Source organism: Notothenia rossii (assembly GCF_949606895.1).
Source record: "Notothenia rossii genome assembly, chromosome: 9".
In the NCBI taxonomy this organism is placed as follows: domain Eukaryota; kingdom Metazoa; phylum Chordata; class Actinopteri; order Perciformes; family Nototheniidae; genus Notothenia; species Notothenia rossii.
This window is the reverse complement of record NC_136907.1, coordinates 39,640,026-39,653,842: the sequence shown is the minus strand read 5'-3', so window position 1 is coordinate 39,653,842 and position 13,817 is coordinate 39,640,026. Positions and strand designations below refer to the sequence as shown.

General features: G+C 41.0%; 1 protein-coding gene across 1 annotated transcript in view; it reads right to left on the bottom strand.

Moving 5' to 3' along the window:
* The window catches only part of LOC307018559 (phospholipid phosphatase-related protein type 4-like), a 119,318-nt gene that overhangs the window by 20,860 nt on the left and 84,641 nt on the right, over window positions 1–13,817 (bottom strand). Inside the window, exons 7-9 of the mRNA XM_079648842.1 lie at window positions 11,860–11,995; window positions 10,742–10,967; window positions 5,408–6,026 (exon numbers count right to left, since the gene is read on the bottom strand). Coding sequence (XP_079504968.1) covers window positions 5,408–6,026; window positions 10,742–10,967; window positions 11,860–11,995 — 981 coding nt within the window. The remainder of the gene's footprint in view (window positions 1–5,407; window positions 6,027–10,741; window positions 10,968–11,859; window positions 11,996–13,817) is intronic.

The window sequence follows — 13,817 nt, the reverse complement described above, 5'->3', positions numbered from 1 at the left end:
TATACCAGTGCTTCTCAAAGTGTGGTCCGCGGACCACTGGTGGTCCGTGAGCGCCCCCTAGTGGTCCTTGAGTATATTGGTAACATTTCACATTTGAAATAAATAAATACATTTAAGTTTTCCGCACTCTAGCGGGAATATCTCCGCAATGGAGCGAGGTTAAGTTTCACTTTTAATTTCATGATATAGCCCAGCGCAAAACCTTCATCAAACATGTTGCCACTTGTTTGTACCATTTTCAGTTGATTTGTAGTCTGTTCTAGAAAAACGATGTGTTTTTTGATATTTGTGGAGTTAGGTGGTCCGCAAGTGTTTTTTTATTGGTTAAGTGGTCCTTGGTATGAACAAGTTTGAGAAACACTGCTCTATACATATATATTGCACTGTTGGAGGAGCCTGTGACCTATGTGTATATATATATATATATATATATATATATATATATATATATATATATTGCACTGTTGGAGGAGCCTGTGACCTATTTTGTTCATTGTGGCAATGTGACAATGGGCATATGACATAAAGCCTTGAAACTTGAAACTTAAAATTATCAAAACTGCATTGTCTCACTGAAACGGCCCTAAAGAAACCCAATTCCTTACAAAGTATTTAACATTACAAAGTACTTCATATTATACCCTTTTGTTAAGTGTTGCAAACATCAAAGTGTATCTAAAAGTATCTTGGTAGCAGATAAGCTTTTAAAGTTGTGTGAAGTAGTTAAGCATTAAAAATACAAGATTAGGAGGTCATTAAGATCTTTTAAATTATTATTACCCTCTTCATAAAAGAGACTTCCTTATAGTTAGTAAACTAATTAAACATTAGTTAACAGTCTCACACAGCTTAAAAAGAAAACATCCTTAGTTAACACAAATCATTTAAAAAAACATAAATCTAATTTAGAGAGGACAATAAAGTTTTAGGTGACTTTTTTGGCTTTTTATTTAGTTTGAGCGTATTTCTTTTTAAAACTAACTCCACCCCCCTATCTTCTGGCATAGGATTAACAGCAAAATCAGGGGGTGACAGGAGGGGGGAGAGAAAGGGGGAGAGGAAGGGGGAGAGGAAGGGGTGTGAGGGGGACGAGGGGAGACAGTCTCACAAATCCAGACTCCACCATTTTTCATGAAGTATCGGCCGGAGGTGTCTGAACCCGGTACAGATACTGCATCCGTTTCTTGATTGGCGCTCCCGATGGATGGCGGTAAGTTGTCACAAGCCTCTCGCTGATTAAACCAATATCGATGCATCTCTTGGACATTTTTCTTTTTTGAAAGGTGACTTGATGAGTGGAAATGACTGGCTTTTTATCTAGTCTGCATGGATTTCTTTTTTACCTAACTCCACCCCCACTATCTTCTGGCATCACAGCAAAAGGAAGGGGGGTGTGACAGGAAGGGGTTTAGTTTTAGTTTTTAGTTTTTTTATTAGGATCCCCATTAGCACTAGCATGAGCATTGGCTATTCTTCCTGGGGTCCTCACCCACACAAAACATACATAATACAAACCAGAACGGAACAACTCATCATTTCATGAAAAGTGCATGGTAAGGAAGTGAAACCAAAAACCAAACAGAAAAAAAATAGTCATCACATTTTAGCCATCATCAAGTCAAAACCTAAACAAAATTTTACCAACAATATAATTTACATGATAATACTAATGACTAATTACTAATTGACCCACAAGTACAGTTCAAATTTAATTTGTAGTTCTCAGATATTGTTTTAGCAAATTTTTGAAATGTATATTTGAGTTGTCTTGAATGATATGGACCGGTAACGAATTCCAGCTGACCATTGCTCTGTATAGTACTGTTTTCTGTCTGATATTTGATCTTGATTTGGGTAAAATGAACCTTTTTTCTATTGCATGTCTGGTTTGATAGTTATGTGTAGAGTACTGTGCTATGAACTTTTGTGACAATATATGTGGTAAGTGTGTCACTGTAATATTCTTTACAAAATTTAACAGAGAATAAATGGACCTCTGTCTAACACTCATCCATTTCAGCGTCTCCAGCATTTCAGTCACTCTGGTTCTGTAGGAGCACTGCAGAACACATCGTGCTGCCTTATTCTGTGCTACTTGTAGTTTATTTAAATCGTTTTCTGAAGCACTAGACCAAACAACAAAACAGTAATCAAGCTGTGATAGCACCAAAGCATCCAAGACTTGTCTCCTGACATCTATTGGCAAATGTTTTACAATTCTTTTAACGAGTGACACACCCCTTCCCATTTTACACACAACATTATCAATTTGTTTAGACCAAGACAGTGTTTGATCTAGAGTTATCCCTAACAACTTAGTTTCCTTGACTTGTTTAATGTCAATATGGTTTAAATGTAACTGCAATTTAGGTTCACATTTTAACTGATGATTTGACCCAATTATTAAAGATTTAGTTTTTCCTGCATTAAGTACCAACTTATTATTTATTACCCACTCTGAAATCATTTGTAGATCCTTATTTATACAGTGACTCAGCTCCCTTGTAGATGAACCTGCTCCATATATTGTCGAGTCATCTGCATACATAACAATTTTGGATTCCTGTAAGACCAATGGTAGATCTCGGTGACAGGAAGGGGCGGGAGGGGGGCGGGGTGCGAGGGGGCGGGGATGCGAGACAGTCTCACGCACAACTTCAAAGAGACTGCCTTAATTAACACATAGATTAACATCAAAGGCTTATAACATGCCGGTACGATATCACACCGGCATGTTATAACACCTCAACTCTCACATCAAAGGACAGACATCAGAGGCTAATTAGATTAAACAACAAAGGCTCTACTACTACAAGGGTGCATCAAAGGACAGACACCTAAGGCTAATTAGATTAGACAACAAAGGGTCTACTACATGGGGACATATCGCACCTACACGCTATAACACATCACCCCTCACATCAAAGGACAGATATCTAAGGCTAATTAGATTAGACAACAAAAGCTCTACTACAGGGGGGCATCAAAGGACAGACATCTAAGGCTAATTACATTAGACAACAAAGGCGCTACTACAGGGTGGCATATCACACCTACACGTGATAACACCTCAAACAAAGGGAGGCGGAACTTAGCTCATTAGCATAATTGGGGGCGGGACCACCTGTCACTTTTTATGCATACTAATGTGATTGAAAAAGCATGAATATAACTACTACTGTTTCACTTGACACATGTCAATACCATAGGTCAAGACGCTCGTCCCAGCCACGTGATACCTAACTTCGTTTCAAGAAGATATTTTTATTGTGATATCTTAGCAGCGGAGCTCATAAAATGTAGACCGAAGCCTAATGTTAACGGAAGACAAGAAAGATATATTCCGGCCGTGATTGGGTACCACTTTCAACTAAGGACACAGCCGTAAGTGGCGTCTACATTGACAACAGTGGATTTGAGCACTCAAAAACGGTGCATGTGAAAGGCACCTTATGGTTACTACAAATGTTGGTTTTACTTACTACTTACAAAAAATTGTGCACAACAGCCCAGTATACCCCCATACTTTGAAGGCCGGTCCGTGAAAATATTGTCTTACATGAAACCGGTCCGTGGCGCAAAAAAAGGTTGGGGACCGTTGACTTAGGAATTTCATGGCGCCGCCGTTGCACCTTGGTCTGGTCGTGATGCCCTGAAAATAATTGTACGTCCTATGGCCACCATGGCCTTTGTGTCCCTCACACTATTCAAATCTCGAAGTTGCTTTAAAAGCGTAAGAACAGTGGTCTGGTCTCTGAACTGCATTATGCTGCGTTCACACCGGACGCGATGCGAATATTCACATATTTTAACATTATTTAATTGTAATACACGTTTCAAAATGATGCCGAAGTAACCACATACTGATAATGACTGATAAGACACACTCACACACACACACACACATCCACCCCCCCACCCACCCACACACACACACACACACACACACACACACACACACACACACACACACACACACACACACACACACACACACACACACACACACACACACACACATACACACACACACACACACACACACACATATACACACACACACACACACACACACACACACACACACACACACACACACACACACACACACACACACACACACACACTCCAAAGTATTGCTTGTTCATACGGTTGAATGTTTGACCTTCACTGTGCACTGCTCAATGAATTATGTGCAGAGTTTGACCCTTGAAGGCTGTTTCTTCTGCTCTGAAATGGAATATATTTGTTACATACTAATAGAGTTTTTGATTTTTTGATTTGATTTAGGATTTTTGAATTGGAGAAGTTGTAGATCGAAAACACTAATTATTCAAAGTAGAGTATTTCATTTTATATACGGTAATACTAAGGGGGCATAGGCCCATATGATTATAATGTTAAACATTATTGATATTAAAAAAGTGATTTGTTTTCCATGTCATTCGTGTTGGCTTATCAGAAAGTGTTATTAAGTTATTTATTTGTAAGCTCCAAATACAAATGTTTCCCTCAATGGCCTTTGTGCCCTGGCATGTGGCCTTTGTGCCCCAAAAAAATGTGTGACACCAAAGGCCAAATGGCCTTGCCCCTAAAATGACGAAATTCCAAGCCTGCTGGTAACAGTTTTACAAATTGCTCGTGTTACTGCCCTTACATGCTAAACTCTTAATGCACTTTTGGCAACGAGAATTCGAGACGGGTAACATATTACCACACCTTGGAGTGCTTCTCTCCGCCATCTCCGACGTGTGTGTGTGTTGCATGCATGTAGCAGCCGTGTGTGTGTAAACTGCCCCGCCCCCTCGCACACAGACAGGGGAGCGAGATCTCTCGTCTGGATTGGAAAGATCGAAAATACATCATAGACGCATTTTGTAGTCTTTTTGCATATTAGAAACGGAGTTGGCGAAACTAAAACTGCAATATAATGTTTATGTAGCAATAATACATATGATATATTTTTTTTATGTTTTCAGTACCGATACAAAGACAGTACCGAGCCCCTTAAATACCGGGGCTCGGTACCCATCCCTACAAATATATCACAGCATAATTTAAACAAATATATATTTACTGTTGTAAATCGTTACCTTTTAATGTGTGAATATCTATACATGGATCTATTTATAATATATATTTATATATAAGTGGGTGTACAGGTGTTCATACAGTATATACATGTATGTATTTCTTTTTGATATATTTGTATTAATTGTGATGGCTAGAAACAGCATTTCTATATCTCTGTCTGTATCACACACACAGAGAAATTGAAAAAAAAGTTTACTGTTTTTGATATTCTATCTGCTGGTGCAGGCAGAAATACAGACAGACAAACAAACAAACAAACAAACAAACAAACAGATAACAAGAGGTAAAGTTGTTGAAAAGCAGAATGATGAACCTGCATAAGACGAGGCTGTCCTCCAGCACTGAGTGGCCTGCAGGGGATGGTGGTCTTCTCGGCCACTCTCATCCACTTCCCTCTCACTGACCCCCCACCGTCCATCATGCTGTCCTCTGACTCACTCTCCTGATCCCTGCTCATGACGTTTTCCTCCTCAGGAATGTGAACCAGCTGCGAGGATCCAGGCCGGGATTGGATAGACACTCTGGCCCCACCAGCCATTCCTGTGCTGCCGTTATGTTGCAGGTGATTATGATTGGTCATAGGAACAGAGCTTGCCGCCAGTTTCATGTACTGAGCTGGGATGTGGCCCCCAGCACGCAGCTCCGTCTCCTGACAGCTCATAAGTGAAGGCAGGTGTGTTCCAGCGCGGAGCTCCGCCTCCAGGCCCATGGCAGAAGGCTCAGAGGAGCAGCGCAGCTCCATGTTTCTCTGAGGAGAGGAGGAGGTGCAAGGTCTGATTCCATCCATTACCTGCAGGGACAGCTTCCTGTTGTCGTTTTTATTCTTCCATTGGCTGAGCAGCTGTTTGGATCTGGTTGAATCCATTGATGCGTGGATGGCGGCGTGACGACGTGGATTGCGACCATCCTCCAATGAGGAGCCTCCGTGAGACCTAGAGAAAGGGGCAAACAAACTTCATGATCAATAACACAGAAAACAATCGTAGCATAGCTATTATATTGAAGCGTCATAGCAGTATGCTAACCACAACCATGTGAGTTCCACAGCAGGATGTTGTCAATTAGCAAAGCTTCTTTCTAGAGTAGTTAGCCATTGTGCCTAAGTGTCTGTACAATGTGTAAAGTGGGACCTGCAGTTTGGCAGAATGACAGTCATGATGAAATCCCTCCTGCCCATTTTCCCACCCAGTTGAGATTTAACCACGCCCACTTCCGCATGACGAAAGCATCGACACAGCGTCAGAGCAACCACCTTGTGTTTCCATGCCACAAAATATTTATCTGACAGCTACAGTCGCTTCATAGAGTATATTTCCCTCAGTAGATTGATTAAAATAGCTTTTTTAATATGAAATAAGGTATTTCACAACACCTTAAAGGGGACATATCATGCTATATTTGAACAATATATTGTAGGACCATACCTATATAAAGTATATAAATATAGGTTTTTTTTCAAAATACCAAACAGATCCTGCATTTTGGCCATGCCTCATTTCGCTCTATTTGCTCTTTCCAGCCCTGTTTTTGCAGGGGGCTGATTCTGTGAGCTGCAGCTGACCACGCCCCCCTGCAGGAGAGGGGAGCGTGCTTTGAGATCAGCTGCTGGGCTGTCAGAAGAGGGGGAGAAAAAGAGATCTCTGTCCTCCGTGTTCCATTCTTATATAAGTAAGAAGAGAAGTAACGGGGCAGAAACCCTCCTTTTTACGCAGCGGTCCAGACATAGACATCAAACGGCGACACATATTCAGTTTCCAGTTACTTTGGCATTAGGGCAGGGATATCTAGATACTTTGCAAGGTTTGACATCATGAATTGTGCAACTTTTAAAGCAAGCAACGATGTTTTCAAATCTGTAATCAAAAAGCTCCTCAAAAAAGCTATTGAAGCAGTTCCTGCCGTTGCTACGTTAGTACAAAGTTTCAAACAGTAACAACAGACTATTTTTCTTGGCGGATGCATGTCAATTTAAATCAATACATACAACTATTTTTTAAATCAATAAAATCATTTTCTAAATCCATAAAAGCATTTCAATTAATATTGGGAGTCATGTCGTTACTTTGTTGAGAATGTGGCCATGTAAGAAGCGGGATAATGTGCGGGAATAACACCTTCATGTAGATCTAGATCCCTCCGCTTCGCGTCGGGCTCCTGATCAGCCTGTCGGTGTTCTTTTCCCCATAATGACCGCGTCGCTGCACATTATCCCTTACATATGATTATATAGAGTCATTATTCATTTATTTTAAAGCAGGAGGCGCAAACGCTTGCCTCGGGGAGGGAGAAAAAGAGCCACAGCGGAGAATAAACAGAAGGGCAACCATGGCAACCATGCGTGGGAAGTCTTCTTCGCTGCTTTTGTGGCAGACTACAGTGCCACTTACAGGCCTGGCATATATACTAAAGCGTCTCCAGCGCTTTCGAGCGGCAATTGCCGGCCGTGGCCCAACCTCTCATTCCCCTGATAGGTGGAGAATTGACCACTAAGCGGAGCATCCCTTTTGTGACGTCGAAAATAATTCAAATCTGGACCAGTCTGTATCAGATCTATTGCAGCCCCGTTTTTTAGAGATTTGGGTATAGAGGAAAAGAGAAAGGTTTGTGTTTTCTGACACTTGGTGACTTCCCGGGGACACATATTCATGTATAAAAGAGGTTAAAGAGTGCATTTCGTATGATAGGTCACCTTTAATGTAATTCTGAGGCTACTTCATATTCTCCTATATTCGATGCTTCCCGTATAAACTGTCTTAAAAAGCCATGTCTGTCCTGCCTATAGACCTCTACAAGATTCCAGGGCTGCGTAAAGTGTAGTTGCTTTAATCATGGAACAATAAGTAGCAAGCTAATTTTGTCTGTATTTAACTAAAAGGTCACCTATTATGCAAAATCCACATTTTTCCATGTCTTTTATACATAAACATGTGTCCCCTCTGTGTAAAGAGATTCTGAAAGTTTCAGGAAAAAAGGGTTAGGGTTGGGTTGTTAGGTGTGTGCGAAGATGCATGTCACGATTCTTATGTTATGTCACGTTTGTAGTTTTGTATGTCTAGGTTTGGGTTTATTTTGCTGTTCTGTTCTCCCTGTTTCATGTTTTCCTACTTGTGTATTTTCTGGTCCTTCTCCCTGTGTTTTTCCTCCCTGTCGTTAGTTTCCCTGGTGTGTCTGATTGTCTAATTGTGTTCACCTGTTGCCCTTGTGTTTCTCCTCCCCTGCCCGGCTGTTTCTCGTCTCGTGATTACCCCTCCCTGTATTTAGTCTTGTCTCTTCCTGTGTTCCCCTGTCGGTTCATTATTTGTTTCTCCTGTCTCCCTTCATGTTGGCCACGATCGTTTGTTGGTATGTTATCTTCCTCGTGTTACTCATGTATATGCTTGCCATGTTTTTGTTGATCAGCTTTTGTTTAATAAAGCTTGCTTTTGTTTATAGCTCTATATATTTTTGTAGTCTGCATTTTGGGTCCTATCTCATCCGCAATCCGTAAACAGTGATCCTGACAGGACAGATGGGTCTCAGTTGGTTTGGTGTCCTCTGCTTACTTTTAATACTTGTAAATAAAACGTTTGGCCCGTAATTTCATTTCCCCATTGTAGCGACCAGAGAGGGGGGGGGGATATATCCAGTCTCTGATTGTGTTACGTTATTATGAGAGTGCTCTCCTACTTGTTTGATTCTGAAATTGTATATATTTATATAAATATATATAAGTGTGTGTGTATGTGTCCACATCTGTAGCCTGTTATTGTCTCATTATACCGCACTGTGAATGAATTCAAAGTAAATATATAAGTTATCATGAACACATCTGTCCATCAGACAGAGTGCTGCTGTGCCTCCTGTCATCATTAATGGACGTCTAAGAGGAGAGGATTTCTCATTTCTCTAAACGCCTGCTGCTTCCACTCCTCTCTCCTCGATTCCCCTCCTCGACTCCTCCTGTGGGCGGGACTAAGACGAGAGGATAGGTCGAGGAGGGGCATTAGATACATGGGAAACCTTCAGAGAATCATCAATTTTTAAACAGGGCTGAAACAGAGGGGATTATGGGATGCTACAATGATCTGTTTGGTATTTGGAGCCAAACACTTCAGAGACATGTTTTGTATATATCTGAGAGCTATAATATATTGATGAAAAAGAGTATAATAGGAGACCTTTAAATAGAATACCATCATTGGCGGCTGGTGGAAAATATTTTAGGTGGGGCTGTGGAAATGTTGACCAAACAATACTAGGGGGGTCCGCGGGGATGCTCCTCCGGTAATTCTTTTTTAGAAACGACCCCTTAGATTACGACTTCTGGTGATGTTTGAGGGGGGGGGGGGATGGAAGGACAAATTGAGGCTTAAAAATATGAGAAGACTGATAACTACCTCCATAATCTTCAGTGTGGTTAGCTATGAATCTTCTAAAACTTCCAAACACCTTGTACTGGACATAGTTTCTACAGTATAAACTATGCAACAATACAGTAGGCCCACACAAACTGCAGAACACCGGGGCTTTGGGAACACTCGAAATTACTCAAAATGATTTAATTCCCATTTAACCTGTTAAGGGGCTTTTTTCCCCCTTTTTGTTTTTCACTAAACTGTGTCTCAGGGCTTCTTAAAATGTAATAAACTATTCATGTGTCCTACTCATTTAATGAGAAGAAACTCAGCTAACTGATGATATGAACCATGTTTACCAAAACAAAACACAAGTCTCACAAGAAGCGTCTAAATGAGCCCTGAGCGAAAAAATGCTAACACACTCTAGGTATAAATCAATCGATATACTTATTGGATATGCACAGACAAGCTTATGCTAACAAGCTGAGATTCCACAGATTCTCGAAATATAAGTATCATCACTGAGCGATCAGAACTCGCGACAGGGGAAGCAAATACAGAAATCACACCATAGCTTTAGGTAGCAAAACACAGAGATATGCTCACCTTTTGCTGTTATTCTGGTCAAAAATGCGAAAAAACGCGGCTGAAGGTTAAAAAAATTATTGATAATCCATAATTCAATTTTTATATCAAAAAAGGAGTTTTCACATTAGCTGCAAATGATAGCTTCCAGAGTGTATGACAGCTTCCTGTTTTGTCTCCTTGGATACGAGTCCAAACAACTCACAGACTGCACCGGGCGCTGACGTAGGCGCCCTGTGACCATCAGATTTGACAACGCTGATTGGCTGAAATTATGTTTTGGCGGCATAGTTTAAAGATAGCAACAGTTGGCTTCTGCTGCACTTGCTGCACTCTCGTCTGGGCGCTGTGCATAGCGCCCAGACGAGAGAGGGTAATGATACACGGGCAAGGCCAGGCAGGAAACATGTGACTTATCAGTAACTTTAGACATCGTAACACAATTTTAAACGAGATTTTATTGTAGATTATACATTTTACTGATACCAATTATATAATATTTACCTTGTTTATTAAAAATTAAAAATAAAAATATTTCTTTTAAATATATATATTTTTTTTTATGTGGGAAGAGGGGGGGAGGTGCCCGTAGCCCTCATATGGGCCGGCCGCCACTGAATACCATGCTAAAATAAAAGGAAGTCCTCTTTCCCTGAAAAATAAGGCACATAGCAAAAAAGCCTTTACGGATAAGCATGTGGCAGTTAAACAGGATATCTGCTGACCTTGGCAGGGTGCTGCTGCTGAAGGTCATCATGTTGTCGGTGGGGCCCATGGGGCTGGACGGGGTGATCACCTCCACGTCAGCGCTGGCTCGCTTCATATTCATAGACGGCTCTCGGTAGGAGGCGCTCCGAGTCAGGATGTGCTCTGGTTGGTTGAGGGACAATGTGTGGGAGGAGGTCCTTGTGATGATGGGCTCTGGTTGGCTGGGAGCCAGGGTGTGGTGACCTGTAAGTGGATAACAAGGAGAGTCACACTCCTAATGTCAAGGTTAAAAGGGGATTATCTTAAATGAGTGTTCTCATCATTAAAAACATTTGATTAGCCTTTTATCTATTTATTAGGGCTATTTTATATATGTTTTACACCGTTTTTTCATCTTGAACACCAATCGAGGGTTCTCGCTCTTACGCATTCTGAAGGAGTTTCACCGCTCAGTCAGATAGCCGTAAAGTGATAAGGAAGATAAGTTTATGGAGATACATGTACAACAGTTGCCAATAGTAACATCCAGGGTATACCCAGATGATCAGCTTAAACAATTGGGCTTTTCTGCCTTTGTTATGATAGTTTCCTTCTGAACGACCAAAAACAAGCTTCTCCTCTAACGTCCACTCTGTTCTCAATGAAAGCAATTGAAAAAATAACCTGGTGCTTAAAGAAAAACGTAATATGAGGAAGAGACAATTGACAAGCTATGGTCTGCTTCCTGTTCCTTATGGGTGCACTTGTCTGTTCTTTGGTGTCACAAAGAGCTCATGAAGAAATAACGAATAAGAATCATTATTTGTAGACTGCTATGATCCACATGTAGAGCATGTTTTTGCTGTAGCGCTCCTGATGGGTTTTGTTTTTACAACTCGTCTTTCCTAGGAGACTGAGCACTTTGCCCTATATTCCTCTTCCAAAGAATAGATCTGGGCTACTCGCCATGTCATCAGGTTTTTCTACTTGGCCTCCTTCATCTCATTGGCTTCCTCTTCTTTCTGCACTGCCTATTGTTAATAAAACCTTTAGCTTTTATTTATTATAATGTATTATTAATGGCATATGTTGTATTCTATTCGCACCCGACAATATATCTGTAATGCTGAGAGAAAGCTGTCAGGCAGGGTGTTACCTTGGTGGCTGTTGCTAAGTGCTGATTGGCTGACATTTGGTAAGGAGGAGAGGGGGGGCTCTCTGAGGGTCGGGGTAGGTGCTTGACTTCTAGACCGATCCTCACTTGGCTGGAAATTCCCCACAGCATACACACCCTGCATACAAGTACACACACAGGGGAGAATGCAGCAAAGAGGTTAGCACAACAAGTGATGTTGTTGACCGATGTATAACCACACCACACAGATTGTGTTGGCAGAGTTTATTAAGTCAAGGAATTTAAATCAAATCAAAATTGGTTTGATAAACGATGGTATTGCAGTACATAGCTGTAGTGAGACAGTGAGACTTGCAGAAAGTGAGCTGCAGAATACCTTTGGCTTCCACTCAACTCAATCACCTGACTAGGGAGGATTTTTTTTAAAAACACAAACTTTTTGGGTTTATCAAAAGTAAAACTGGTAATTAACACAGGAACACAGGATCAAAAATATTGGATTGGCAACGTATGTCTTGGTTCAGACATGGAAAAAACTCCCCCATTGACATTTTTTTTTTCTACCTGTCACTATCATTACTTAGGCAAGGGATATATAATAAAAGGACAGTTAGCTAAGATTATTTTAAAATGGATTGCATACGCAACGCTCCGAGTGTGCGCCCTATACGATCATTTTCTGATAATGATGACGCAATAGCCCCGCCTCTCCCCACCTCTACTGCTCACCCCCGCGTCAAAGTAAACTGCACACTGAATTCAGATTACTTATCTTTCTCTCGATATGGACATAAACGCGAGTGAAGTCTAATCTGACAGGACGGAGACACGCAGCTCTGCTCACCTGCAGCTCCTCCCGCTGTGATGCAGCGGTGAAACGAGCCAAACACACACTTCAAGTCAGATCATCGCCCTTAGCTATTTTAATTACCTCTCAAACTACCTAAACTAGTTATAAATATGTTTATTTTTACTGTTGGGTCACTCATTACTGGATCAGCTGCTGCATGAGACAGACACTGACGCTGTCCGAAGAGAGGGAGGAAAAAGAGAGGCTCCGTGTATTTTATTATTATATTATATAGAGTCGTTATTCATTTGTTTTAAAGCTCAATAAATAGCAGAGAAGACCTTTGATTTGCACTTTTATAATTTTGTCCGGAAGATTTAAACTTTAATACACGTTGACTGGCGAAAAACTCTGCCCGGTTCCCTCGGCCCCCACCGCGGAGAATAAACAGATGGGCAACCATGACAACCATGCTTCTTCGCTGCTTTTGTGGAGGAAGTTACAGCGCCACGTACAGGCTCCTGCATATGTACTGCAGCTTCTCCAGCGGTTGGAGCTAAACGGAGCTGTCTCGTGTGGACAGACACTATCCGGTGAATATTGCGTGTGGACGGAAGCTTTTTTGCGATTTCGTTTACATTAATCCTATGCGTTTAACCGTATGCGTCTGCCATCCTCGTTGGGCCGGGGCCGTAAAACCAACCTGTTTCCACTGCACCATGGCCAATGTGACCAAAAAGATATATTTGCAGGATTCTTGCTGTTCTGTGTTTGTATCTTTATGGTTTATTGCGCTTATTGTAAGTCGCTCTAGATAAAAGCATCAGCTAAATTAAAAGTAATGTATAGTTTTTACAAAAGCACACACATCAAGACAATAGATGCCAGGTGCTGTGAAGAAGAACATGTGAAAATACGGAAAAATATGAATCCGTGGGTGTTGCTCCCGATAAAATGTAATGAATTAACCTGTTAAACCCTGAGCCTGTTTTTCAGGTTTCAGGCTCGAAAATCACATTCTCAGAACAAATGACCATATCTTCCCTTCTAAAAGGGTTAAATTAATAATCTTTTTTTCTCAAAGTAATGATAAACCTGTCAGTTGGATGTAGAAAAGTCAGATTCAAAATAGATGTTTTTTATTTTAAAGAAATTTCAGATTGAACATGGTAAAAAACTAAATTATAGT